The 27517-nt window shown below is 53.1% G+C and overlaps 1 protein-coding gene across 6 annotated transcripts in view; it reads left to right on the top strand.

Moving 5' to 3' along the window:
• LOC110125210 (actin, alpha skeletal muscle 2-like) overlaps positions 1 to 27517 on the top strand; it is a 41807-nt gene that overhangs the window by 6447 nt on the left and 7843 nt on the right. For 3 of the 6 annotated variants that reach the window (XR_011484435.1, XM_070457819.1, XM_020874115.2), the window contains exons 2-9: positions 21 to 125; positions 5145 to 5275; positions 10040 to 10168; positions 12100 to 12210; positions 18204 to 18288; positions 21177 to 21338; positions 23610 to 23798; positions 25866 to 26047. Coding sequence is in view for 5 of the 6 variants with exons in the window: in XM_070457819.1 (XP_070313920.1) it covers positions 5162 to 5275; positions 10040 to 10168; positions 12100 to 12210; positions 18204 to 18288; positions 21177 to 21338; positions 23610 to 23798; positions 25866 to 26047 (972 nt within the window). In the remaining variant the exon portion in view is untranslated. Of the gene's footprint in view, positions 1 to 20; positions 126 to 1303; positions 1515 to 5144; positions 5276 to 10039; positions 10169 to 12099; positions 12211 to 18203; positions 18289 to 21176; positions 21339 to 23609; positions 23799 to 25865; positions 26048 to 27517 lie in introns of all 6 variants that reach the window. The other 3 variants (XM_020874116.2, XM_020874118.2, XM_020874119.2) reach the window with 3 other exon arrangements.

Raw genomic sequence — 27517 nt, 5'->3', positions numbered from 1 at the left:
GAAATCTTTTTTCCTAACAGAAAGAGAAATGTTGCTGAACAGACTGATGGTTGCTGAATAAACGAGAACCCCTCCTCTGAGAACCAGGCCTGCACCTGCCACGTCTCTTCCCCGGGAACTTGGAGGTAAGAGGGGGCTGGTGGCTTTGCAGGAAGCAAGATGTGCTTGGGAATTTCAAACTTCCTGCTGACTAAGGTGTGTATAGTTAAGGCTATGGTCTTGCCAGTAGTCATGTACTGATGTGAGAGCTGGACCATAATGAAGGAAGAACACTGAAGAATTAAATGACGTACTGTGGTATGGGAGAAGACTCATAAAAGTCCCTTGGACAGCAAGGAGATCAAACCAGTCAATCCTAAAGGAAATCTACCCTGAATACTCATTAGAAGGACTGATGCTGAAGCTGAAGCTCCAATATTTTGGCCACCTGATGCCAAGAGCTGACTCATTGGAAAAGACCCTGACACTGGGAAAGATTGAGGGCAGGAGGAGAAGAAGTCAGCAGAGGATGAGATGGTTGGATGGACATGAATTTAGTTATGCAAACTCTGGGAGATTATGGGGGATCGGGAGGCCTGGCATGCGCAGTCCATGGGGTCACAAAGAGTTCGACATGACTTAGCGACTGAACAACAACAAAAATGAATGGTTTCACATTTTCTCCTTTCAAAAAAAAAATTAAACAAAATTTTATTTTTGGCTACACTGGGTCTTCGTTGTGGTGGGTGGGCTTCTCACTGCGGGGGCTTCTCTTGCTGTAGACCACACGTTTGCGGGCAGGTGGGGTCAGTAGTTGAGGCACATGGGCTTAGTTGCCCCATGACCTGTGGGACCTTCCCAGATGTGGGATCAAGCCCGTGTCTCCTGCATTGGTAGGCAGATTCTTAACCAGTAGTCCACCAGGGAATTCCTCATCAAATTTTCTCCTGATGCTTCTTTTAATCTTCTTCCTTCAGATATATATATATATATGACTTCTAAGTAGGGATTGAACCAAATTACTTCTGAAACAGTCTAGAATTCAATACTCAAAGTCTCAGGAATTCCCCAGTTTTTGTAGGTCTGGGCACCTGAGCAGGCTCCCAGGCCCCAGAGTCAGGGGCTCCTGGCAGAACACAGAGCAAGGCAGCCTGGGTTTCTTTTCATGTGTTCAGACAGCCCCGCATATTCACATTTAAATTAAGATTCTATTAAGGAAAAGGGTCCATTTGGGGCTGCTTCTGGCCACTGGTAAATGAAGATACGTCGGCATTTTCTTTCAAATGTGTTTTTGAAATTCACAAGCACTTGCATTTCTCATCAGTGACACAAGCCAGGGTGACACAGGTGAGGAAATCTTCAGTGGAGCTCTAAGGACTTCAGGGAGCAGAGCCTTGACTTAACAGCAGGTGCAAAAAACGAGACCCAGATTTCCTCTCCCTTCCTGTGGGCCCTGACCAGGTGAGGTGGACACTTCATTGTTGTTGTTCTCTCTGGAGGATGAATTTGGCCTCCAACGCTATCAGGGGATACAGGTGAGTGAGGAGAGGCGCCCATGATAAATTTCAGTCTAGCAGACAGGGCAGCTGTGTTGAATGGGTGAAACCTTGGTCCAGGTGGTGGGCTTGGTGTGGAAGCTGAAAAAGAGTGAGATGCTGTTTTGGGTGGAAAATGCCGGTAACTGGCATGACGATTGTCCAAACTGGAAATACGGAAGCTCTCCAAGGTTGAAAACGTCGAGCATCTCTTCTGACCAGAAATAATGCCTGGCACACAGTAGGTCTGCAATAATTTTTGGAATGAGCTGATGAAAAATCAGACCCACAGAGGAAACTTCTTTCCAAGCTAACCATAGTCCGCTCTGCAGGTGTCCCCATGAACCAGTGCACCCAGGAGCAGGGAAACTTTCCAGAAAAACGCAACTAGGAAATGCTTTAGGCTTTGTGGGTCAGACAGCGTCTGTCACGACCGATCGGCACTGCTGCTATAGTAACAGAGCACCGGAGACAATGTGCAGACAAATGGGTGTGGCTGTGTGCCAACAAAACTCTAAGAAAACAGACGGAAGCTGGAAGTGGCCCGTGGGCCATGCATGTGGCCCTCTGTACTAGATGGACCCATCACTTCTACAAGATAGAGACAGCACCTTTCTATTCTTTCAGGACCCAGAACTGGATATGTAAGTTAAGTACAAATGTGCTAAAATTGCCCCTCCCAAAGGGAGCCCTCCTACACTGTTGGAGAGAAGGTAAGCTGGTGCAACCGCTATGGAAAACAGCATGGAGGTTCCTCAAAAAGATAAAAAAAAAGAGTCACCATGTGATCCAGCAACACATTCCTGGGCATTTATCCAGACAAAACTCTAATTTTAAAGGATACAAGGCTCTCTATGTCCACAGCAGCACTATTTACAGTAGCTAAGACATGGAAGCAACCTAAGTGTCCATTGACACGTGAATGGGTAAAGAAGATGTGGTACATATATACACAATGCAATACTACTCAGCCGCGAAAAAGAGTGAAACAATGCCATTTGCAGCTACAATGCCATTTGCATCCTGCCATTTGCAGGATGGACCTGGAGATGATCAGACTAACTGAAATAAGTCAGACAGAAAAAGACAAGCACCACGTGATATCACTTACATGTGGAATCTAAAATACAACACAAATCAACGTGTCTGTGAAACAGAAACAGACCCACGGACACAGAGAAGAGACCTGTGGTTGCCGAGGGGGAAGGGTCAGGGGAGGGCTGGAGTGGGAGTCTGGGGTTAGCAGACGCAAACTATTGCACTTAGAATGGATAAACAGCACCGTCCTCTGGGCAGCCCAGGGAACGATGGTCAATACCCTGCGATAAACTGTAATGGGAAAGAATGCGTAACTGGATCACGTTGCCGCACAGCAGAACTTAAAACATTGTAAATCAGCTACAATTTTAAAAAGAGAAGAAGAAAAACTGCCTCTCCCTTTCCCTGTTGTACTTAACATTTTTTTAATGTTGTCAAATTACTCTGCATTGTGTTAGAGGTCAGTTGAAAGGCTGAAAGCCTTTCTTGGCTCCAGAAGGAAGAACATGGGAAATCTTTCCTAACTTGGGTCTGAGCGCTGTGGTCTAGTGAGCGGCCACCAGGGGACAGGCAGGACTCACAGGAAACAGCTGCTTTGCAGGAAGAAAGAGCAGGACCCAGCATCTTGAAGGGCTGCACCATCCCAGGCCACATTGTGCAAGTCCTGGGGTCCAGGACGGAAAACGCTGAGCCAGAAGCCTTCTTCTGATGCCACCCTCTGCAGACAGTTTGCTGACACGTATTAACTTATGCACGCGTGCGGCTGCTGCTGCTAAGACACTTCAGTCGTGTCCGACTCTGTGTGACCCCATAGACAGCAACCCACCGGGCTCCTCTGTCCACAGGATTCTCCAGGCAAGAATACTGGAGTGGGTTGCCATTTCCTTCTCCCAACTTGTGCATACAAATACTTAATTCTAAATGTATAACTGTGATGTCCTCTGGACTAGACCAAGAAGTCTGGCATTCTAGGAGAGCAAGCCAATATCGCTTTGGGCCTCACTACTTAAATAATTAACCTCAACGTTTGTTTAGGGGAGACATCAAGTGCTGTGCAGGGCACGTGGTGGTGCTGAGCCTCACCTGGATGCTGTTATTGTTGTTTAGTCGCTAAGTCATGTCCGACTCTTTTGTGACCCCATGGACTGTAGCCCCCAGGCTCGTTTGTCCATGAAATTTTTCAGGCAAAAATACTGGAGTGGGTTGCCATTTCCTTCTCCAGGGGATCTTCCTGACCCAGGGATTGAACCCATGTCTCCTGCACTGTCAGGCGAATTCTTTACCACTGAGGCACGGATGTATATCATCATAGAATAGGACAAAGAGAAAAAGAATGCTCACCCCTCTCCTGTGAGTCTGAGGATGCAGCTCCTTGTCCAAGTCCTCCCAGGCCGACTTAGAACGTCGCCTCCTATGCACAGCCCTTATCACATCAGATTACAGTGATTTTAAATAACTTTTCATTTAATTTCACTGTGCTGTTCCTGCACGGCTTTTCTCTAGCTGCCGTGAGTGCCGGGCTTTTCTCTAGCTGCCGTGAGTGCCGGGCTTTTCTCTAGCTGCCGTGAGTGCCGGGCTTTTCTCTAGTTGCGGTGCATGGGCTTCCACGGCGGTGGCTTCTCTTGTCGTGAAGCAGCGGGCTCTAGGCCGCACGGGCTTCGATAGTTGCAGCAAGCGGGCTCAGGTGTTGCAGTTCCCGGGCTCCAGAGCGCAGGCTCAGGACTTTAGTTGCTCCTCAGCACGTGGGATCTTCCCGGATCAGGGACTGAATGCGCGTCTCCTGCACTGGCAGGCAGATTCTTTACCATTGACCACCGGGGAAGCCCCAGTTGCTTTTCCTAATGGTCTGAACCTTTCCCTTCCAATCTCCATAACACCCTTTGTTAGACTTTTGCTTCTGTGTGTTGATACTGAACATTTAGGCTCATGAGTGACTCCCGGCTCTGTAAGGGTATGGGGTAAAGCAGGAACGCGCCCCTTCGGGGACTGTTCCGTCCTGGGTTCAGCAGCCCTGTTCCCCTCTCCAGCAAACGGCAGGCTCAGGGAGTCGGCGGGTTGGAGGCAAATCCCTCCCCGCTCTGAATCAGTTCTAGGTTGGGAGTTCCTTCTTTATCCTTCTCATGTTTTCCAAACTTGCCAAAACCTGGAAGAAGTTGTCTAGAAGCCAAGTGGAGGGGAGGGATTGATTTTGACCTGGTGCCAGGCAGTGTGGGAGGCCTCCCAGGAGAGAGGTTGGGGGTCTGGCCGTGACACCAACATGCAGACCACCAGGGCCACTGTAGCTCCCAGGGCCCCCTGGCCAAACCCCCTGGTTGGGAGAACGGTGAAGGGGCTGCTTCAGGAGACCCCAGTGAGGCAGGTCACGGGCCGCACCCGGCAAAAGCCACACGGCTCCAGGGCAGCCAGTGCAGGTGGTCATTTCAGAGCCCGGCCGCTCCAGCGAACTGCCCAGTGCCTGCAGACGGCAGCTCACCCCGCAGGCAGGCCGGCTCTGGGGGCCCAGAGCCGAGGTCCTACCTGGCTCTGCAGCTGCCCCTCGGGCGGGCACCTCGCACACGGCACAGACAGCCGCACCCTCTGTCTTCCCCGCAGCTGGCTCACGCGGCGCCATGAACGTGCCCCTCATCTGCGACTACGGCTCGGGCTTCAGCAAGGTGGGCTTCGCGGGGACAGAGGCGCCCCTGGCCGTGTTTCCAACCATCCTCGGGAAACTGCGCCACGAGGTGAGTCCCAGGCGTCCTCCCTGGGGGCCGCAGCCCCTCTCCAGCTAAGATGCAAAGGGCCTTGAGCCTTGTCTTAAGACATCCCAGCAAGAGGACCTGGCTCGAGAATGCTACACGTTGCTTCGTCTTTGGCTTTGTGTTGCTTTGCTTGAGCTGCTGGGACAAAGGCCCACAGCTGGGGCAGCTAGAACAGCACACAGATACTCTCTCCAGGCCTGGAGGCTGGAATCCGAGACCCGGGTGTGGGTGGGACTGGTCCTCCTGAGGCCTCTCTCCTGGGCGCGGAGGCGGCCGTCCCCCCCTGCATCCTCACAGGGCCGTCCCGCTGGGTGTGTCTGTGTCCTGACCTCCTCCTCTTGTAAGGACAGCAGTCCTGCGGGTCTAGGGCCCCACCCTCGTGGCCTCATTTTACTGTGATCACCTCTTTAAGGGCCCGGCTCCCAGTACAGCCACACTCTGAGGTCAGGGCTTCAACACAGGGTTTGCTGGGAGGGCATGAAGTTCAACTGATAACATGCTTTAAGCAGTAATGAAAGGTGTGCTCTCTTGGGTGGGGAAAGGAAGTACCAGCCTTGCCCAGTCTGAGCCCCTTCTCTCTGAGGCCGTCCCCTCCCTCCTTCTGTGTCTCCTGGCTGCCCCTCCAGCCATGCCCCCTGGAGCCAGGTGGGCCCGTCCTGTGCATCCAAGAAGCAGAGAGAGGAAGGGCGGGGGGCGGGAGGAGGCAGGGGGCTTCTACAAGTCAGAGGCAGGGGAACCTGTTGGGTGTGCAGGATTCCTTGGAGACTGAGCCACTCGACCTCCCGGAAGAGCCGCCCAAGCTCCCCACGTCTAGCCTTTTTTGCTAGTGGTGGCGGCTGACTTCCGGTCCCGTAGGCTCCGGAGTCTGGGGCGGCGTGAACGCTGGAGATAAGAAAAGGCCGCGAGAGCCTTGCTTAATCCACTTGCCACAGCTCAGCTGGGTGAGAGAGGGGTCCCGACACCCCTCCAGGCCCCTCCCAATGCGCAGCGGCAGGCAGGGCTCCGGCCACCGTGACGGCTGTCGGTCACGGCCAGGAAGGAGCAGACTGTCCGTCGGCCCCTGCCCTCCCCCCGCCGCATCCCCAGAAGCAGGGGCTCGGCCCGGGGCCTCCCCTGGCTCCTGCCTCCCAGAGGTTTGGGGCCTTTGAGCCCCCTCTGCTGTCCACTCTTTCTGAAACTGAACTGTCTCTGAATAATTCCCCACCAGCCTCGAGAGGATGGAAATGCATTTACCCCCCTCCTCACCCACCCTGCTTTTTAGGGGTTTATCCACTCAACAGTTGGGAGTGGGGAGTGGGGGTTAGCTGGGGGTGCATGGAGGAGGGAGGCTTATACTTCATAAGTTTCATTCTGGAGCCCCAGGTCCAGAATCAAGGTGTTGTTGACGGAAGCAAAGAGACAAACTGGCACAGCCTGAAAGCTGAGAATTCTGTTTTGTTCGATGGATTTGCTGAGGACTTTGGTCCAGTAGACAGGCTCTCAGATCGCTCTGAGGATCTGCTCCGAGGGGTGAGGGAGGAGTCAGGGCATATAGTGGTTTTTGTGACGAAAACCAGGTAGTCAGTACATCAAAAGTTTGCTGTTAGTTAAGGAAAAGCGCATATCTCGAGTCAATAAATTTAGCGGTCTTCTGTTTATGGGAAGAGGCAAGAGTCTGGGCTCGTTGGAATCATCCCTTTGATGTGCACTTTGTCTGGCTCAGCTGGTAAAGAGCCTGCCTGCCAATGTCGAGACGCGGGTTTAATCCCTGGTCGGGAGGATCCCCTGGAGAAGGGATAGGCTACCCACTCCAGTGTCCTTGCCTGGAGAATCCCGTGGACAGAGGAGCCTGGGGGGCTACAGCCCATGGGGTCGCAAAGAGTCGGACACATCTGAGCACTTTCAGACTAGCACTTTCAGCTGTCTGGGGCCAGCTGCTTTTCTCCATCCCGAGTCCCCTGGGGGTGCAGTCGGGGCGGCTGCAGCGGCCGAGGGCTTGTTGGCTGCGACACCCTCTGTTCACTTATACGGCAGGTGACAGGGTGTCGAGGGCCACACTCTCCAGGGTCTGGGGGAGGGTCCTCCCGGCGTCTCCCCGCTTCCGGTGGCGTTCACGGGCCTGAGGCTGGGTCTCTGTGGCCTCTGCCCCCATCGACCCGTGGCTTCTCTCTCCTCCTTCCCCTTTCCTGCCCACTCTCCCCTCCCTTCTCTCACATAAGGACATTTGCCACTGGGTCTCAGGCCTGCCCTAAATCCAGCTGCATTCCAGATCCCTAAATGAGTCACATCGGCAAAGCCCCTGTTTCTGAACAAGGTCGCACTCGCGTGGGTTCTGGGGGCTGCACGTGGACCTGTCTCAGAGGCCGCCATTCAATCCTCTGCAGCTGGTTTCTGCTGGGGCTCCCCTACCAGCGGCCCCTGAGAGGTTCTGCAAGGAGGAGGCACCAAAGCCTCCGGAAGGCGGCAGGAGGGGGCAGGCTTCCTGTTTTCCCACGCTGTTCAGCCCCCCGACCCCCCAGCAGCAGGCAGTCCTCACCCTCCCGCTTCATCCACAGATCGCCCTGTGACCCGAGAGAGCCCCTCCCAGCCCTGAGGGGCCTCCTCTGAGCCCTTGTTCTGCAAACCCACTGCCTGGTTCTTCCCACAGCCAAGCGGCCTCCAGGGCGTCCTACTGTCTGCCCTTTCGTTCAAACTCCCAGCGCGGTGTAACCGCCCCCCTGTACTCGGGCCCTCTGTTTGAAACCCTTGGTGTGACATCTCTTGCCCCAACAGGTGTGATCATTTGTCTGGAAAGGTCAAACTTAACGTTGACCCTAAAGGGGTGGGAAGAGGGGCTCAAGAGGGAGGGGTTATGTGTGTAACTCACACTGATTCATGTTATGTATGGCAAAAACCATCACAATATTGTAAAGTAATTAGCCTCTAACTGAAAGAAAGAAACAAAGAAATAGCCTAAATCCTAAAAAAAAAAAGAAAGAAAGAAAGAAAGAAAATTAACATTGGCCCATAGAACAACATTCTACAGCCCCAGGGAGGACATAATACCTGTTCGCTCTACAAAGAGGTTCAGTGAGAAAAAGAATGTAGGTTACATACCTGGGGAAGCACAAGATTACTGCAAAGAAGCTCAAATTCCTCACCAAAAAGCCACGTGTGACCAAGATGAGTGATCAGGCAGCAAACCCTCTATTGGAACTGCAGCCTCCTGGGTTCTCAGTCTTCGCGTTATGTGAGGCATCTCAGTGCTGCCTGTGCGGGCTTCAGGCGAGTCCCTGGTGAAGCTTCTGCCTCCACGAGGGGCCGGCACACGGCAGGATGCTCCACTGTGCCAACCACACCGTGGTCCCTCCCGGGCCCTTCTGTGAAGCAGCGGGAGGGCAGGGAGACCTCGGTGGGGGACCTCTGGCCATGGAGGGGCGGGACAGGCTCTGCCCAGAGTCACTCAACCACTGTAACCAAAGCGATCGTCAGACCGGAGCACCGTCCACGTCAAACCAGGACGAGGCTGCCTCTTCCTTGTTCCCGCAGGCACCCCTGGTCCCTCTCCCTCCTCACGAAGATTGGGCTGAGCTGAAATCTGCCCCTTGCATCACTGGATACTTTCGGTTTATAAAATGTGTTCCCAGCCACAGACTTACTAGACTTGATCCCTGGCAACACTGTGGCCAGATGCAGGGCCGGCCGGCCGTTGTCACACCGGCCAGAGAAGGAGGCGGAGCTCAGAGAGGGCGGACTCCATGCGTGCGGCTCACGGCCTCTTCCGCCCAAAATACAAACTCCTGAGATGGAAGAGCTGTGTGCGGAGGAGCCGTGCTGCTCCCTGAGGGGGCCTCTCTCTCCGAAATCCGCTGCAGCAGGGCAGCCTGGCGCCGCCAGGCCACTGGATCAGCAGCATCCCTGCCGCGTGCACCATCGCAGGCTGGCGCCGTCGCAGCGTGACCCCCGCGCACCAGCACACCGCCACCGCCCTCTGCCTCCGCACCAGGGCCCGCCTGCCCCGGGACACCAAGGCCGCGCTGCCCGCACGTGACTGGTAGCCGACAACGGGGCGCGGCGGGGACACGCAGGAGACCCGCCTCTGGGGACACGAATGAATGAACGGCCCTGATGAGTGACTTTGGCTGAAGGACTCCTCAGCGGCTTTGCCGACTGGGCGGTCTGCCAGGCCCCCACCCGCCCCACCTGGCCTCAGACTCGGGCAGCCGCTGGCGTCTCCCCTCCTCATCTGGCGTGTTCCCTAATAAAATCCTCGTACCGTCCATCTCCTCTTGGTGTCTGGTTCTTGGTGGACTCAGATTTACACACAGCCGACTCTCAGATCGTTTCCAGATGATGGAATGCATGGTTTAATCTGCATGAAAGCAGATTTGTCTTCCCCCCAAATAACGAATTATATTAAATTGGAGACTCCTTGCTTACTTTCCAAAGCAAAGATAGAAGCCAGCGTGTCCGGCCCCCACCCCCACCTCCAGAGCTCCTTCCTTCCCGCCCCTCTCTTTGGGCCTTAGTCTCCTCACCTACAAAGTGGGCAAAGAGCCTGTCCCAGCAGGGGTTCCCAGGTGCACCTTCTGCTTGCAGGTCATCTGCTGAAACCCCTTGGCAGTGTTTTGACACAGTGTGGGGGTCTGAGGAGGCCAGCAGTGATGCTGTGACCCAGAGCGGTCCCCAGCAGTACGTCGGGGTTCCCCGCCGTCCGCAGTGCACCCACAGACCAAAGTCGAGGGAGATGCTGCTGAGGGCAGACATGCCCTGGCCTGTGTGTTTCAGAAGCTGTTGGTGGGAATGCAAGAGGAAGACTGGTTCATTGGAAATGAGGTTCCGAAAAACCGAGAGAAACTCAACCTCTTATACCCCATCTCTCGGGGTGCCATCACCAACTGGGACGACATAGAGAAGGTAGGCTGTGGCTTCTGTTGGGTGGGGCGTGCTCAAGGGCCCCCACCAATGCCTGGGGTGGCCTGCTGCCCGGCACCTCGGAAGGGATGTACTGACAACATCCAGGGCTCTCCCGGCATCTCCTGGCTCTGGGTCCCTGGAGATACTACATCACAGTATTCACCATACGGCTTTAGAATTACAAACCTGGACCTGAATCCCATCTCCATCATGCATGACCTGCATCATTTTGGACCCGTAATTTGGCTCTCTGGTCCTCAGTTTCCTAATCTGTAAGAAAGGGATCTAACTTTTCCTACCATGTAATGCTATTGTGAGAATTAAAGGAGACAATGGATTTAAGAAAATATGAAACTCACTCCACACCTATTAAGATAGCTATTATCTTAAAAACAAATAAACACCTCACCCCTCACCCTCCACCAAGTGACAAATGTTGGTGAGAATGAGGAGTCAGAAACTTGGAATTCTCAAACACTCTTGGTGGGAATGTAAAACTGTGCAGTCACTATAGAGAACAACATGGTGGCTCCTCAAAAAATCATGCTAGAATTAACATGAAAGTGAGCGTGTTAGTCACCCAGTCACGTCTGACTCTTTGAGACCCTACAGACTGTAGCCTGCCAGGCTCCTCTGTCCATGGAACTCTCCAGACAAGAATCCTGGAGTGAGTTTTCATTCCCTTCTCCAGGAAATCTTCCCGACCCAAGGATTGAACCCAGGGTATCTTGTAGATCAATCTCCGGAAGATTCTTTGCTATCTGAGTCAGCAGGGAAGCAATCCCCCTTTGGAGTGAATCCCCAAAGACTTGGAAGCAAAGCCAGGAAGAGATATTTGTACACATGTGTTAATAGCAGGAAGAGTCACAACAGCTAAAAGGTAGACGTGGCCTAAGTGTCCTTCAGTGAATGACAGGATGCACACAGTGTGGCCCTTCCATGCGATGGAATACTACCTGGTCTTTAAAAGGAAGGAAATCCTGACACAGCTACGACGAGGGTGAACCGTGAGGACAAGATGCTCAGAGAAGTAGGGCAGTCACAGAAGGACAAACAGTGTATGACGCCACTTCTGTGAGGACCGAGGGTCATCAAGTTCATGCAGACAGAAAGTTGGAGGTTGGGGACCAGGGGCTGGGGGAGGGGATGGAGACTCAGTGTTTCCTGGGGACAGACTGTCAGTTCGGGGAGATGGAATGTTCTGGAGGCGGACGGAGGTGATGGTCGCACAACAGTGAGCATGTACTTAATGCCCCTGGACTGTACGCTTGGAGAAAGCTTACAGTGGTAAAGTTTATGTTCTGCATATTTTTGCTACTGTCGTTCAGTCGCTCAGTCGTGTCTGACTCCTTGTGACCCCATGGATTGCAGCACACCAGGCCTCCCTATCCCTCACGATCCCCTGTAGTTTGCCCAAGTTCATGCCCATTGAGTCTGTGATGCCATCCAACCATGTCCAGTGCAGTAAGGATGGGATGGACACAGCTAACTTGAACCACTCTCTCAATAACTGAGGGCTCCATATGTAGTCCAACAGGTTCACAGTGCCTTGGACGACGCGGTAACTATCCAGGGCTTCAGGTCATCCCAACACGGAGTGGCTGGAAAGAGAGGTGGTCACCGGTCCCCTCCCACGGTCTCCGAGGGCCAAGAACTTGGGGGCAGCTTAGCTGGCTGGTTCTGGCTCCGTTCTCACGGGGCTGCAGGCAGGTGTTGGCTGTGGCTGCAGCATCCAAAGGCTCGACTGGGGCCAGAGGACCCATTGCTGAGACGCTCTGCAGGGCCAGCAAGGCGGACCCTCTCGACGTGGCCTCTCGGTGGGGCCTCCATACGGTCCTCCCGGCCCTTGGCTGGCCTCCTCCGGGGTGGGCAGCGGTAGAGGCCGGGGTGGGGGCTGCAGGGCGTGACAGCCACACCCCCTCTCTCATCAGATCTGGCACTACTCCTTCTACCAGATGCTCCACGTTGCCCCAGAGCAGCACCCTCTGCTGATGGCAGAGCCGCCCTTGAACTCCATGTCCAGAAAAGAGAGACTGTCACAGGTGAGAGGCCAGGAGGCGAGCTCGGGGGTCAGGGAGCAGGCTGGTGGGGGGCAGCAGGGGTCCCTCCCAACCTCGGGGGAGACAGAGACACCAGCGAGAGCTGACTTCTTGGACGTCGGCAGCAAGAGGGATGGCTTCCACCAGAGGGCTCGCCAGACCGTTGAGCACAGGTAAGTTGTTGAAGCTGAATGGTTTCATCTAGACCTGCAGCCGCTCTATGTGCAGGGCGCTTACGTGCCCCTTTGGGCGGGCAGGGAAACTGGGGCTTCCAGGAGCCGAGGAAGTCGTTGGCTGAGGTCACACAGCGAGTGCCTGTGGACACACCGAGACCCCTGGGGTCTGTGTTCACAGTGTATTCTCAGCACTGATGCTGGCTGTGTCCAGCCTGCCGGTCTAAGCCTGACTTCAGAGCTCCGGGACCTCCTCCATCTCTAGGCCTCACCCCCGGCTTGCCCCCCAACCCCAAGGAGTGGGTGGTGTGTGCTGGTTGGACTGCCCCAGCTTGAAGTGGGTTGAACTGGGTGACGGAGCCTATCAAGGCTGGTGGGGGAAGGAGTATGCATGCCCAGCGCAGATGGCAGAGTCCTCCTCAGGCCTGGCATGGGGTCCAGGTGGGGTAGGGGCCGCAGGGGCTGCCTAATGAGGACATCGGCGAGCTAATTAAGTGAGCAGCCACGTTCTGCCACCTGGCTCGGACTCCCTGGAGCTCAGCGGCACGTCCCACGGTGAGCGGTGACCCAGCGGGCATGCCCAGCGGCCCGAGGCACCACCTACCCAGGAAGGAGGCTCCCTCCGTGGCCCAGAAACAGACAGCGTCCATCGCAGCACAGATGTGAGCTCGCCTCTTTTAACACGGAGCTTGAAGGCGCTGACGAGTCCTCTCCTGCATGTGGACGGTGGGTCACAGAGATGGGCCACGCCAGGCGGCATGTGGACCCGGCATAAGCCTCAGTCCTGCCACGGCAGACAGCAGCTTCGAGAATGCCCAGGACCTGAAGGGGCCCCTGTGAGCTGGAGAGAGGAGAGAGAGACAGAAGCATCCCTCCCCACCGAGGGAACATGCTGCTCCAGACAGTTGTGTTCGGGGCTCCCCAAGGGAAGCAGAACCAGGAGGAGATACACATGCGGTGGAGGAGACACAGAGAGTCAAGGGATTTAGACCTGTCACTCCTAAAGGAAATCAACCCTGAATATTCACCTGAAGGACTGATGCTGAAGCTGAAGCTCCAATCCTTTGGCCACCTGATGCGAAGAGCCGACTCATTGGAAAACACCCTGATGCTGGGAAAGATTGAAGGTAGGAAGAGAAGAAGACAACAGAGGATGAGACAGTTGAATGGCATCACCTACGCAATGGACAAGAGTTTGAGCAGGCTCCGGGAGATGGTGATGGACAGGGAGGCCTGGTGTGCTGCAGTCCACAGGGTCGAACATGACTGAGTGACTCAGCGACACCAAGGAGAAATACGCATTATTGTAAGGAGTCAATGACGGTCGTGGGAGCCGGCAAGTCCCAGCATCTGCAGCCAGCAGGACGGACCCCAGGACAGCCAGCGGTCTGAGTTCTAGCCCCAAACCACACACACACACACACACACACACACACACACACACACACACAAAACTGATGTCCCAGGATTTCCTGAGGGCTCAGTGGTAAAGCTCTGCCTGCCGACGCAGGGGACATGGGTTCGATCCCTGATCTGGAAGAGTCCACACGCCTCAGGCAGCGGAGCCCGAGCGCTCCCACCACCGAGCCTGGGCTGCATAACTCGGGGGTTGCGGTTATGGGGCCTGCAGACCCAACAGCCTGGGCTCCACAGCGAGAGGCCACAGTGACAGAAGCGTGTGCTGGCCGCAACCAGAGGAAGTGCCGGCAGCAGCGAGGACCCCGCACAGCCAGAGATAAAAAACTAATAATAAGGAATATATTAAAAAAAAAAAAGACCTGATGTCCCAGTTCAAAGGCGTTCAGCAGGAGGAATTCCCTCTCCTTCAGGGAAGTTCAGGCCTTTTGTTCCGGTCAGCCCTTCAGCTGATTAGATGAGACCCACCTCCCCTGGTGGCGCAGGCAGTAAAGAATCTGCCTGCAACGAAGGAGACCCAGGTTTGATCCCTGGGTGGGGAAGCTCCCCTGGAGCAGAGAACAGCTACCCACTCCAGTAATCTTGCCTGGGGAATGTCATAGACAGAGGAACCTGGTGGGCTACAGTCCATGGGGTCGCAGAGAGTCAGACACGACTGAGCGACCAACTCTTTCGCTTTCACGTCACTGACTTTGGGAAGAACAATCTGCTTTGCTCAGTCTATGGGTGGCGCTAGTGGCAAAGAACCCGCCTGCCAATACAGGAGACTTAAGAGACACAGGTTCAATCCCTGCGTGGGGAAGATCTCCTGGAGAAGGAAATGGCAACCCACTCCAGTATTCTTGCCTGGAAAATCTCGGGGACAGAGAGCCTGGCGGGCCACAGTCCACGGGGTTGCAGGAGTCGGCCATGACTGAGCTCAGCACTCAGCACATGCACTTAACTGCCAGTCTCATCCGGAAACACCCTCAGACACACCCAGGCGTGTTTGACCCAGTGTCTGGCCCGTGTGGCCCAGGCAAGTTGACCACCCTCATACTAACTGCAGTGCCAGCCACAGAGCCTGGCTCGGGCGCTTCCCCACCACTCCCAGACCCGCTCCCTGCCTTTCTGCCTGAACTGTCTCTGAATTTACTCCCTAATTGTATCAGGATCCCAGCAGGAAACCAAAGGACGCCCACATGGGGTAGTGTTGATGAGTTTATTGAAGAGCCGACATACACGTGTGAGCCCAAGTCTCAGAACAGTCACATGAGAGGTGCCGGGCTCCGGGCTGGTAACTGGAGCCGACACACGCCCAGGGCTGAGCGGGCAGCCGTGGGCACCAGCTCCCAGAGGGGCCAGGAGGCAGGGAGTGGGGATGTCAGCGGTCCTCCGCCACCTCCCACCTCCCTCGTTTCTCCTTCGGAGCCCCCTGGGCAGATCCCAGCAGGTCACCCAGGGCAGGGGGACCTGTGAGCACAGCCCAGGACAGAGCAGTGCTGGAGAGCGGAGGCTTCTGCAGACAAACGAGAGGCAGCCGGCTGTGGGGCCTGCACTGAGGCCCCGGAACGCCACCTCCCTGCCAACAAGGGACTTCACATCTGCGGCTCTGCGCCGAGCTCCCCGTCCGCTCCGGCCTTCCAGCCGGTCCCCTCCCTGCCTTTGGCCCTCGGTCCAGCAGCTGATGTCCGGGGCTCCTCCTGGAGACAAGCAGGCTGAGGACTGCGGGGCTGGTTCTCCTCTGAGAATAAATGTGTATCTGAAGAGGGTTTCTGGGGGCCAAGTCCCAGGAAAGAAACCAGTGTGGGGAGCAGCCCAGCATACAGGGAAGGGCGCGGGCTGGCATTGAGGCCCCCAAGTGCTGGCCCTGTGACCTCGAGTGGGTGACTGGTCCTCTTGGTGTCCTGGTGTCCCCTCAGGAGGATGACGGTATCGCCCGGGGTGCTATGGAAATGAGATGAGTTAACCGCTCTAAAGCACCTTTCCCAATGCTCGGCACCATCAAGCACTCACTAAATGCTGGTTCTTGTCCCTAGGCCTCTGTTTTCTCATCTACGAAATGGGAGCTTGACCTCAGGATCCCTGAAGACCCTTCCAAGCTCTTGCCAGCCCAGGGGGAGTGGAGCTGGTTTTTGTCTTTGTGTTTTTAAGGGGAAGGGTCTCTAGTTGAATCATAAAAGCTGCCCTCCCACCTCCACTAGGATCCAAATTCCAGGATCCAGGTGGGGGGGAACCTAAGAATGGCAAGACTGACAGGCTAATCTTCGTATGGACATGTGTTCTCACTTCTCTTGGTAAATCATCAAGCCCCCAGACCCTGCTCTGTAATAACCCCCTTAGAGGGAAGCATGCTTTGTGAGTAACACACTCAGTGGTGTGTGTTCTGTGTATAATGTTGTTTAAAAAGGATGTCTTGACCTGGTTTGGGGTCTTGGCTAGAGGCTGGTTAATTTCCATCTTGGGCAGCGGATTAAGCCCACACCCCAACCACTCTGTCTGTGGTCCCGTCACACACCTCAGGGCACTATACACCTGCCCTAATCGCTTCAGAGATGGGTACTAGACCGTTAGGGTGTGTTTCTATGCCCAGGAGCCCATGACATTAGTCAAATGAGCCGATTCAAAGGATCCCTTGAAACCTGGCAGACCCCCCCGCTGGCCATCAGTGCTCTGTCCCCGGCAGCTCCAGCTCACTGTTACCCTGTTCCTGGGTGCACCCCCGGCCCACCCCCATGGCGCAGCCTGGCAGTTGACCCTCGTTTGGAGCTGCATGTGACAAAGTTCCATCTATCCGAGGGACACCATGTTGAGTCCGCCATCGAAAGAACCAATACAATTTCCCTGCTGGTCCAGTGGTTAAGAATCCTCTTGCCAACCAATCATGGGTTCAGTGGGGACATAGCTTCAATCCCGGGTCTGGGGATATTCCATACACCATGGGGCACCTAAGCCCGTTCACCACAAGTACTGAGCCCGTTCACCACAAGTACTGAGCTCACGTGCCTGGAGCCCAGGCTCTGCAACAAGAGAAACCACCCCCACGAAACTAGAGAGGAGCCCCCGCACCCAGACCAGAGCCAGCGTGCAGCAACCCCGCCCAGCCAAGAAAAAAGAAAAAACCAGAAGTGGTTGCCTCTGGAGTGTAGGGGCAGGAATAGACTTGGCAAGGACTTGTAGTCCCGTGGACCCCAGTGTCGCCATCTGGCGGCAGACTCGCTCACTCACCCAACCAGGGTCACAGAGGCCGTGCCCCGCAGCCCGTGCTCACGTCCCACTCCTGCCACCTGCTCCCTCACGTTCTTGCCCACCGGTCTCTCATGTGGACGGGGCGGGGGGAATCCTACGTCACATCCACCAGGGGCCGCCCCCGTGGGCCGTAAACACGAGGCTGTGGCTCCCCTGTTTGCTGCTTCCCCCGTGTACGTAGCACCCAGGAGAGGTTTCTTGACCAAGCCATGTCTGGACTAAGTGCCTGGCCTGTACGTGACACACAGTAGCCGTTAGCTTTCATTGCTCCATCATGATGGGACAAATGAGTTGTCTAAAGTCCAAGTGTCGGGATTTTGAGGACGTCTGGAGACAGGAGGCCCTGGGACCTGGCCTTTGCTGTGGTGCTTGCACTGGGACACACCTCTCCTCCAGCAAAGAAACTATACGACACCAAAAATAACTGCGTCATGTGCACCGGGGACAAATTCTGGACCAAAGGATACAAAGAGACCGAAAAACTCAACTGCCACTTCTGAAGAGCTGGCAGCAAAAAAAAAAACTGTCAAAAACTGGGTAGTGGTGGCAGAAGCAGGGCCCTGCGTGTGCCCCCTGCTCTCAGCACCACGAAGCGGGGCAACCCCCCTACAGCACTCCTCTGCTCACCCCGGGACACACCCCGACCCCACTCAGGGGGAGCAGGCACCTGTTAATTGTTCCTGCCACCCCGCCTTCTGCAACAGGGGCCCCGCCCCGATCAAGCCTTGCCTGAGTGCCTCGTCTGGCCTCTGATCAATTTCTATTGATTGGGGAAGGCCAAGAACCCTGCTCGGTATGGGTCTGCCCGCCCTCGGAGAGAGGAAAGAAGGGTGTACTCAGTGGAGGGACCAGCAATGGCTTCTCAGAGGCTTTGGGAATCTGTGTTTTCCCCACTGTGAGGAAACGGTGGCTTACAAGACGATGTGAGGCCCTCTAGCTGGTCCTGAGAAAGCGCAGAAGACGCTCCCCCTTTTGGTACCTGGGAAGGGTGCGAGCCCATTCTGCAGACGGGGAGTCGGTGTCATGTGAGCTCGTCAGGGCAGGGCTGGGGTGAAGAGTGGCATTCCTGACCCGCTGTCTGGATCCCTCTGGGGCAGTCACGTGCCTCTGGCCAGAGGGACTTGTTTGCTCATGGAATTTAGGCAAAGTGCCCCCTGACTGCGTTCACATCTCCCGCAGATCCTGTTTGAGACCTTCAGCGTACCTGCCTTATATTTAGCCAACCAAGGAGTCCTTTCTCTCTATGCTTCCGGCCACACCGCTGGTGAGTTGCCCCTGGGAGCCCATGGCCATGCCCACGCCCAGCCCTTCCCTCTGGCTGCCCACTCCCTTGTTGTCAAATAGAAAAGAAAAGAAAAATTCATAAAAGCCACTTACGAGCCCTTTTCATGCCTCGTGGTTGAACATTCTCTCCCACCTCCCGCACTGAGTCACTTTTTTCCTGAGCATCTTTATTGAGGTATGATTGGCAACTATGAACTGCAGTGTGTACAGCTGGATACACCTTGAGGTGTGGATACACTCTGAACCCACCTGCACAGTCAAGAGGACGAACTTACCCATCATCCCCAAATACTTCCCTCCCACCCCCACACGCTGCCTCCTCCAGTCTGTCCTCAGACAACCACCAGCCTGTCCCCACACATGAGTCTGCATCTTCTGGAGTTCCCTACAAGTGTCATTATGCAGCGGGTACCCTTTCCTGGGCAGCTTTTGCACTCAAAATGATTATCTGGGGATTCACTCTTGTTGTTTATATCAACAGCTCATCCCTTGCTGCTGCCGAGTAATGCTCCTCGGTATCAGTGCCCCTACTTCATCCATTCACCCAGGAATGGACATTTGGGATGTTTCCAGTTGGGGACTTTTATCAATAAAGTTTCTGTGGACATTTGTGTACAAGTGTCCATCTGTGTACATTTGCACAGACATTTGTTTTCATTTCTTTTGGGCAAACACTTAGAAGGGAGGTGACTGTGTTATGCGGTAGAGGGTTGTTTAACTTTTTAAAAACTCAGCCAAACTAGTCACAGCGTGGTGATGCATGGGCTGTTCTGTGTGGTCCCACACAACCGTTGTGAGAGGCCCGGTTCCTCCAAGGCCCTTGATGGGGTCAGTCTTTCATTTCTGGTTTTGAGCAGATGTGCAGCGGTGTCTCATTGTGGTTTCGATTGGCATTTTCCTGAAGACCAATCAGATTGAGCATTTTTCACGTGTTTATTTACCATCCGTAGATCTGCTTCAGTCTGTTCGAATGATTTGCCCAATTTTCTTTAATTGAGTTATTTATCTTTGAGCTTTATGAATTCTTTTTGTATTCTGGGTACAAGTCTCTTATCAGCCAGACGTTTTGCAGCTATTTATTCCCAGTTTATGACTTGACTTTTCACCCTCTTCACTGTGTATTTTGAAGAGCAGAAGCTTTTAACTTCAAGGAAGATCAATTCATCAGTTTAGTTTCTGTGGATCTTATTTTCAGTGTCATAACTAAGAAATACACGCTGAGCCCAAGAAGTTTTCTGCTGCTTTCTTCTAGAAACTTTGTCATTTAGTTTTCCATTTAGATCCATTTCGAACAAATTTTTGTATATGGTATGAAGTATGAGTGAAGTTTTATGTGTATATAGAGGTCTCATTTCCCTCACAGTATTTGTTTAAAGACTATGCTTGCTTCATTGAATTGCCTTTGCACATTTTTTAAAAACCGGTTGTCTGTGTGTGGGGGTCTGTTTCTGTGCTCTCTCTTCTGCTTCATCAATCTATTTGTGCGTGCTCAGTCGCTAAGTAGTGTCTGACTGTTTGCGACCCCATGGCCTGTAGCCCGCCAGGCTCCTCTGTCCATGGAATTCTTCAGGCAAGAACACTGCAGTGGGTTGCCTGCTCCTGGCTTAATAAGTCTTAAAATGAGAAAACGCTGGTGCCACGCCCTTGTTGTTCAGTCGCTCAGTCATGTCCGTCTCTCTGTGACCCCATGAACTGTAGCACGCCAGGATTCCCTGTCCTTCACCATTTCCCAGAGTTTGCTCAAACTCATGTCCATTGAGTCGGTGATGCCATCCAACCATCTCATCCTCTGTCATCCCCTTCTCTTTTCTTCTCCTCAATCTTTCCCAGCATCAGAGTCTTTTCCAGTGAGTTGGCTCTTGGCATCAGGTGACCAAAGTATTGAAGCGTCAGCTTCAGCATCAGTCTTTCCAACAAATATTCAAGATTTATTTCCTTTAGGACTGACTGGTTTGATCTCCCTGCAGCCCAAGGGACTGCCAAGAGTCTTCTCCAACACCACAATTCGAAAACACCAATTCTCTCGTGCTCAGCCTTCTTTATGGTCCAGCTGTCATGTGCATACATGACTACTGGAAAAACCATGGCTTTGACTATACAGACCTTTGCCTGCAAAGTAATGTTTCTGCTTTTTAATACACTGTCTAAGTTTGTCATAGTTTTTCTTCCAAGGAGCAAGTGTCTTTTAATTTCACGGATGCAGTCACCATCCACAATGATTTTGGAGCCCAAGAAAATTAAATCTGTCACTGTTTCCCCTTTCCCCCCACCTGTTTGCCATGAAGTGATAGAATCAGATGCCATGATTGTCGTTTTTTGAATGTTGAGTTTTAAGCCAGTTTTTTTTCCCTATTTGACCCTCATCAAGAGGCTCTTTAGTTTCACTTTGCTTTCTGCCTTTAGAGTGGTATCATCTGCATATCTGAGGGTGTCGATATTTCTCCCAGAAATCTTGATTCCAGCTTGTGATTCATCTAACTGGGCGTTTCACGTGATGTAGTCTGCAATAAGTTAATTAAGTGGGGTGATAATATACAGCCTTGACATGGTCCCTTGCAGAAGGGAATGGCAAATCGCTTCAGTAGTCTTGCATTAAGAACTCCATGAACAGTATGAAATGGCTAATACCTGAATGTCTGATTTAATTAGAAAGCCTGCAGGCTTCCTCTCCAGCACATTTAGCCATTGGTCTGACCCAGATTGGCACCATCCTAGCACACTCTCCTGCAGGGAAAGAAAGTTTTCTCCTCGGATCCCTTGTCTTCCCGTCTGGTTGTTGCTCCTCTGCCATGTCTTCAAGCAGACCTGACAACCACCTAGCAATGCCCTGCATGTGACATGATGATCCCAGAGTGCTTTCTTGCCTAGGGATGACGATTGAGTCTGGAGAAGGAATGACGTACTTCGTGCCCATCATTGACGGCTGTCCTTTGCATCAGTCAACCTTCCACATGGACATTGCGGGCCAAGACCTAACCTTGTACTTCCTACGTCTGCTGTCAGAAAGTGGGCACTCGCTGGTGAGCACAGGTAGGATGCTGCTCTTCCCAGCCAGGTAAACCGGTCTTCGGGCCGCAATAGCCTCCTTAGCTTCCTCCACCTACAGCCCTCAATTTGTAAAGCACAGGCTACTTTACCACCATTCTGGTCCTAAAAAGCAATGCTCTCTATGTCGAGGGACATTTAGTGCATTGATGATGGCAAAAAGGATGATGGTGAAGATGAGGTTATGATGGTGATGAGGGTGGTGATGCGGGTGTAACGGTGATGAGGAAGGTGCTGACGGTGGTGGTCATGATGATGATGGTGGGGAAGGTGGTGAGGTGATGCTGACGCTGATGCTGATGAGCTAAGCTCTACAGAGTGCTTACCCTGTGAAAGGCAGCTGGCTAAGGAAACAGTCCGCATGCATTCTCTCATTGCTTTGTGCTTCAGTACTCTGAGTAGAAACAATTACCTCCATCGCAAGAGGAATAGGTTTAGGAAAGTTAGATGACTTCAGCTTCCTGTGACTAGTAGGTATAACTTCTGGGAAGGGAATCCAAGGACTCCAGACAAGGAGGTGCCTGTCCACTCTTCACCCACTTCCTGGACTAAATTCCCAGCCTGTAGACCCTACATGACCCCCATTCCCACCAAACCTGTAACCCACCTTGTGGTTTCTGGTCTTCTCAGGTGAGAGGTCTATATCCAAACCATGCAAAGCGTGGAACCCAGAAGAATAGTGGCAATTAGAGGAAAGCAAGGGACAGTGGTAAGGATCGACTGGGATGGACTCATACATTTCACAGACACCTCACACTTAGCAAAGTCAAATGTGCATTACTTCCTCTCATCCTTACAGCAATACTGTGAGGAATGATCAGTCCCACTCTTGAAGACGAGGAGAGGGAAGGTTAAGAGGATAATGAGCTTGAAAGTGAAAGTGAAAGTCGCTCAGTTGTATCCAACTCTCTGTAACCCCATGGACTATACAGTCTATGGAATTCTCCAGGCCAGAATACTGGAGTGGGTAGCCTTTCCCTTCTCAAGGGGATCTTCCCAACCCAGTGATTGAAACCAGGTCTCCAGCATTGCAGGTGGATTCTTTACTAGCTGAGCTACAAGGGAAGCCCAAGAATATTGGAGTGGATAATCTATCCCTTCTCCAGAGGATCTTCCCAATCCAGGAATCAAACTAGGGTCTCCTGCATTGCAGGCGGATTCTTTACTAACTGAGCTATCAGGGAAGGTTGGCACTTGGTAAATGGTGGAAGAGGTAATTTGAACCTATACTTGTCTCACCAAAGCCCAAACCAGGCAAAGAAGGGGAAACTATAAGGTGTTACTCAGGAGGCAAGGAAAGAGAAGGGTGTGACCAACAGCATCAGTTGTTGGAGGGAAAGAAGTCAAGAAAAAGTCTACTTTCAAATTTCACCTCTCCCACTTCTGCCATTACCAACTGACAGATTCATCATCCTGGTTTAGGTGAAGTGACAAGGTAAAGGTCAGATGTCCATGAGCTGAAGAACCGGTGGGATTTCCCGGTGAGCGGGTGCAGGGAAAGCCCTCTGACCCAATCTCAAAAGCGATGATGGATCAAAAATAAAAGTGTAACACCAAGAGATGTAGCTGAGTCTGAAACCTGTTGTCAGGAGTCCAGAAGGTGGGATGTTTCTGGAATAGGGGGCTTCTGTTGTCTTGGGCAGTTCTCCAGAGGAAGGGGCAGTTGTGAACTGTTTGGAGGCAATATTCGTAGCAGGTAGGGATGCGAGCACCATCACCTCCTAGATTAATAGATAATAAAATTGAACTTGATTATCCAGCCCCCAAAGCACACCGCATATAAAATGAAGACACTTCTCAAACATTTGCGTTTTAGTTCAGAACATCCCTAGTCCACCCTTCTCAGGCACAGAGCTGGCCCCGACACGTGTTGCAGATCAGCAGGTACTAGAGTGCTGTTTAGTCACTATGTTGTGTCCAGTTCCTTGCAACCGCATGGACTGTAACCCACAAGGCTCCTCTGTCCATGGGATTTCCCAGGCAGGAATACTTCAGTGGGTAGCCATTCCCTTCTCCAGAGAATCTTCCCAACCCAGGGATCGAACCTGAGTCTCCTGCATTGCAGGCAAAATCTTCACACTGAACTGCGTGAAGTCTGGTACTAGAACATGAGATGACAATAGAAATTGCGGCTGCAATGGCTCCGTCTGGTCCCCCCACCTGCAAGGAGCTGAGGCTTTAGAAGGAGGCGCCTGGAGAAAAGAAATCCTTTTGTGAACTCAACTCACAGTCAGACCCTTTTCGTCTCTTCCACAGCTGATCGGGAGTGTGTGCGGGACCTGAAAGAGAAAAATTGTTTTGTGGCTTTGGACTTTGAAAAAGAGAAGGCAGAAGCCAACTCTCCCTTCTACCCACAAAAGTGTCAGCTGCCTGACGGCCAGGAGATAGACCTTGGGAGGGAGAGGTTTTTCTGCCCTGAAGCGCTTTTCCAGCCAGACCTTATAGGTGAGTCCGTGGAGGGGGTCAGAGACGAACTACACACAGGCAGATGAGCGTGTCGCAGGGCAGAAGGAGACGGGTTACCAGGAGGGCATTCTATTTTGAGCAGCAAATAATAGCAAGCTGACACCTCATTTCAAAAGGTCCCCTGATATCACTTATTAAGCACCCAAACACGGCTTACCACTGTTTAAGAAACAGTCTCCAGGACTTCCTTGGTGGTTCAGCAGGTGAAGAATCCACCTGCCAATACAGGAGATGAGGGTTCCATCCCTGTGTCGGGACGATCCCCTGGAGAAGGACATGGCAACCCACTCCGGTATTCTTGTCTGGGGAATTGCATGAACAGAGAAGCCTAGTGGGCTACAGTCCATGGGGGGTCACAAAAGAGTTGGACATGATTTAGTGACTAAACAACAATTAACATCAACATACCCATATGTTGCTGACCATTTGTACGTGTGTTGTGTCCTTTCAGCCTTCCCCAGATCTCACATTATTTCATCTTACAGATGAAGAAACCTACTGTAAAGTGTTAGATCATTCATCAAATGTGATGAGATACTACCCTGGACAATAAGTCTTTTTCATTACGTATTATTTATATTCTACCTACTTACAAAATAGTTCGGAATATAGATGTTCAGACAAAGCAAAGAAGCAAAACCCATGGAATTTGAAGGAAACTTTAAAAATCTGGCTGATCCAGAGATTTTAAATGAAGGTTGAGCTGACAAAGCTCTCTGGCAGACATGGGAGAACAGGAAAAAAAATGATGAGGTATAAAATTCCCTTTGATTGGGAAAATGAAGTCTGCAAAGTAGTCAGGGAAAGCCAGCTCTTGCCTGAAATCAAAGCTTAGAGATAATTGGTTACATTAATAAGGGACAAAGGGGAATAAAAGATGTAAACTTCCCCAGAATGTGTACCTAGTAAGGACCCAGCATTTTTATCTAGTACAGGTGAGCCAGGTTCTGAGTTCTCCAACAGGCTGTGAGGGGGTGAAGGTTTAAAACATGGCGCACGGCTCCAGATTTTCAGGGTAAATGAAGAAGCCGTTGGGTGAAGTTTCACCCACAGCATGAAAGCTCTCTTCTGGGTCTAGGTGGACGGCAGCTTTGCGGGCACAACTGTGACTTTGACGGTAGTTGCAGGTCCACACGTCTCCATGGCTCCTGCGAGTTAGACTTTCCAGTCCTTATCCCAGGGCCACACGGCCGGTACCGTCACAGCTGGGGACACAGTGATAGGCACCAGCCATCCCTCCCAGGACCTCACAGTCTCCGAGAGACAGGACCACAGTGCACACGTCCTTTAGGTCTGTTCTCATCGCCTCTGAGGCCACGCAGGCGAGGGATGAGTCAGGAAAGGAAGGACCAGGATGATTTTCCAAGGCCACCTGAGCAAAGACCCTGTGGCTACAGAGTCCTTTCATAAGGAAATGGATGCCAACACGTTAAAAACGAATAACTCACAGACGCAGAGAACAAACACGCAGACACCAAGGGGGCGGGGTGAGCTGGGAGACGGGCTGACATTTATACACTGCTGATCCCGTGTGTCAAGTGGACCGCTAACGAGAATTCCGCACAGCTCAGAGAACCCTCCCCAGGGCTCTTTGGTGACCTAAATGGAAAGGAAACCCAGAAAAGAGGAGATGTATGTATGCATATAGCTGAGTCACTTTGCTGAACAGTACAGACTAACAAACAACATTGTAAAGAAAGTATACCCAATAAAAATTAATCTAAAGAATTTTTTAAAATTAAAAATTAATAGCTGTCGGTGACATTTGGATGCAAGGTCTTCCAGATGAGCGAGGAGAATTAACATTTATTTCTTCAGTCGTGAGTCGCGGACCCCACGCCTGCACTGGGCAGTTCACGTACTTTATTGTGTTGAACCTGTAAGGGCCTCGCTGTCAACGGTGCTGTCTATCCACTGCACTTGAACTGCCTGAGACTCGGGGGCCCCCACCTCCCTGGTCCCTGCCGGGGAAGGGAGGAGCCCAGGGGTGCAGCCACTAGGCCTCTGGTCCCCTAAGTTTCCTCCTTGTTCCGTCCATCCTGACAGAGCGGAACGACCTGGGCATCCACATAAAGGCATTCGAATGCATCAGCTCCTGCAACCCTGCCCTCTGGAAGATCCTTTTTGGCCACATCATCCTGTCGGGCGGTACGGGCACCTGTTCTGGCCTGAGAGCCCGGCTGCAGAAAGAAGCATCCGCCCTGGTCTCCCCGAAGATTAATGTGAAGGTAGGGCCCCTCCACCCACCCTCTGAGACTCGGTGATTTATTCCATGTTCCTGGAATGCCTCTGAGGTGCCAGGTGCTTGCAGAAGCCTCAGTTAACAGAAAGCAACAAAACTCTGGGAGCTTACGTTCCAGTGTGTGTTGGGGGGAGGGTGATAAGGAGTAAGCAATTCAGATCATATGTACGGAGGGTGATATGCTGGGAAGCGCTATGAGCCTCGGGGTCGGGGAGACAGACAGGAAGGAGAAGGGGAGAGAGGTCAGGGCAGGGGCACTCCTGGAAAGGTGGTGTTCAGTGAATACTTGAAGGAGGAGAGGGGAGCAGGTGGATATGTGGGGAAGAGCATTCAGGCACAGGGAATAGCCCACACAGCGGCTGAGAGGCAGATTTCTTAAGGAAGTGCTGAGGAAAGTTGGCTGGGCTGAGAGAGGGAGCGGGGTAAACAGGGTCAGAGAAGCCATGCGAGATTTTACCGTGAAGGAGCCTGGAAACCAACAGGAGGTTTGGGCAGAGCAGTGACAACATCAGGCCAGGCTCTGGAGTGGGGGTCAGGCTGCTGTGTGGGGAGTGGACTGTGCGGATGGAGCTGGGAGGTGATGCTGGGGTCCAGATGAGGGATGCTGGTGGCTCAGAGTCAGCAGCACGGAGGGTGTGGGAAGGTGGCCAAATTTTGAGCTCACACTCAAGGCAAAGGCAGTAAGATTTTTGGAGAGATGTGAAGTAGCAGTGAGACAGAGGAACCCTGGGCATGTCCTGAAGTTCTAGCCTGAAGTCATTTTGGACGCATCCCCTTGGGGATGTCCCCTGTCTGTCGGGGAGCAGAATTCAGGAGGGATAGAGCTCAGAGGTGGGAGGAGGCTGGGCTCCAGCTCCACACTGGAGACGTCATCAGAGGCGGGCCGCCTAGAGACCAGGGGCGGGGGTGCAGACAGGGCACAGGGCGGAGCGCTGCTTGCAGCCCCTCGGCCCATCGGGAGAGGCTGGAGGAACAGGGATGCCCGGGAACTGGAGCTCCAGAGCGCAGGCAGGAAAGGAGAGAGGGCAGCCCTGCTGGGAGCAGCAAGCTGGCCTAGAAATCCTGCAACTTCGGCAAGTGGGGCAAGGCTGAAGACCGGTTCCTGGGGGCCTGGGATTCAGCATCTTCTGTCGGGTGAGACAGACCACCTGGAGGGCCTAGATAGCCCATGTCTGGAGGGGACTGGAAGGACTTTTGCTTCAAGAAGCACAGAAAAGCCAGGCGACAGCTGGGAAGTGAGATCAGAAGGAGTTTTGCGGTTGTGGTGGCGGTGGTTTTAAGACGGGAGAGCTACCTGCCTGTATGACCTCTGCCGGGGACTATCTGTGGGGAGAGGAAGCTGACGGTGCAGAGAGAGGCTCCGCTCACGTCCCCCACCCCATCCCCACTTCCCGGATCCAGGTCTGCAAAAGGCAGGCCGGCTTCCACGCAGCTCGGGCTTTAGGAAGCCAGGGCC

The sequence above is a fragment of the Odocoileus virginianus genome, chromosome 28, assembly GCF_023699985.2.
Source record: "Odocoileus virginianus isolate 20LAN1187 ecotype Illinois chromosome 28, Ovbor_1.2, whole genome shotgun sequence".
NCBI classification, from domain to species: domain Eukaryota; kingdom Metazoa; phylum Chordata; class Mammalia; order Artiodactyla; family Cervidae; genus Odocoileus; species Odocoileus virginianus.
Note: the sequence above shows the minus strand (reverse complement) of the source record. Positions and strands in the feature narration are given on the sequence as shown.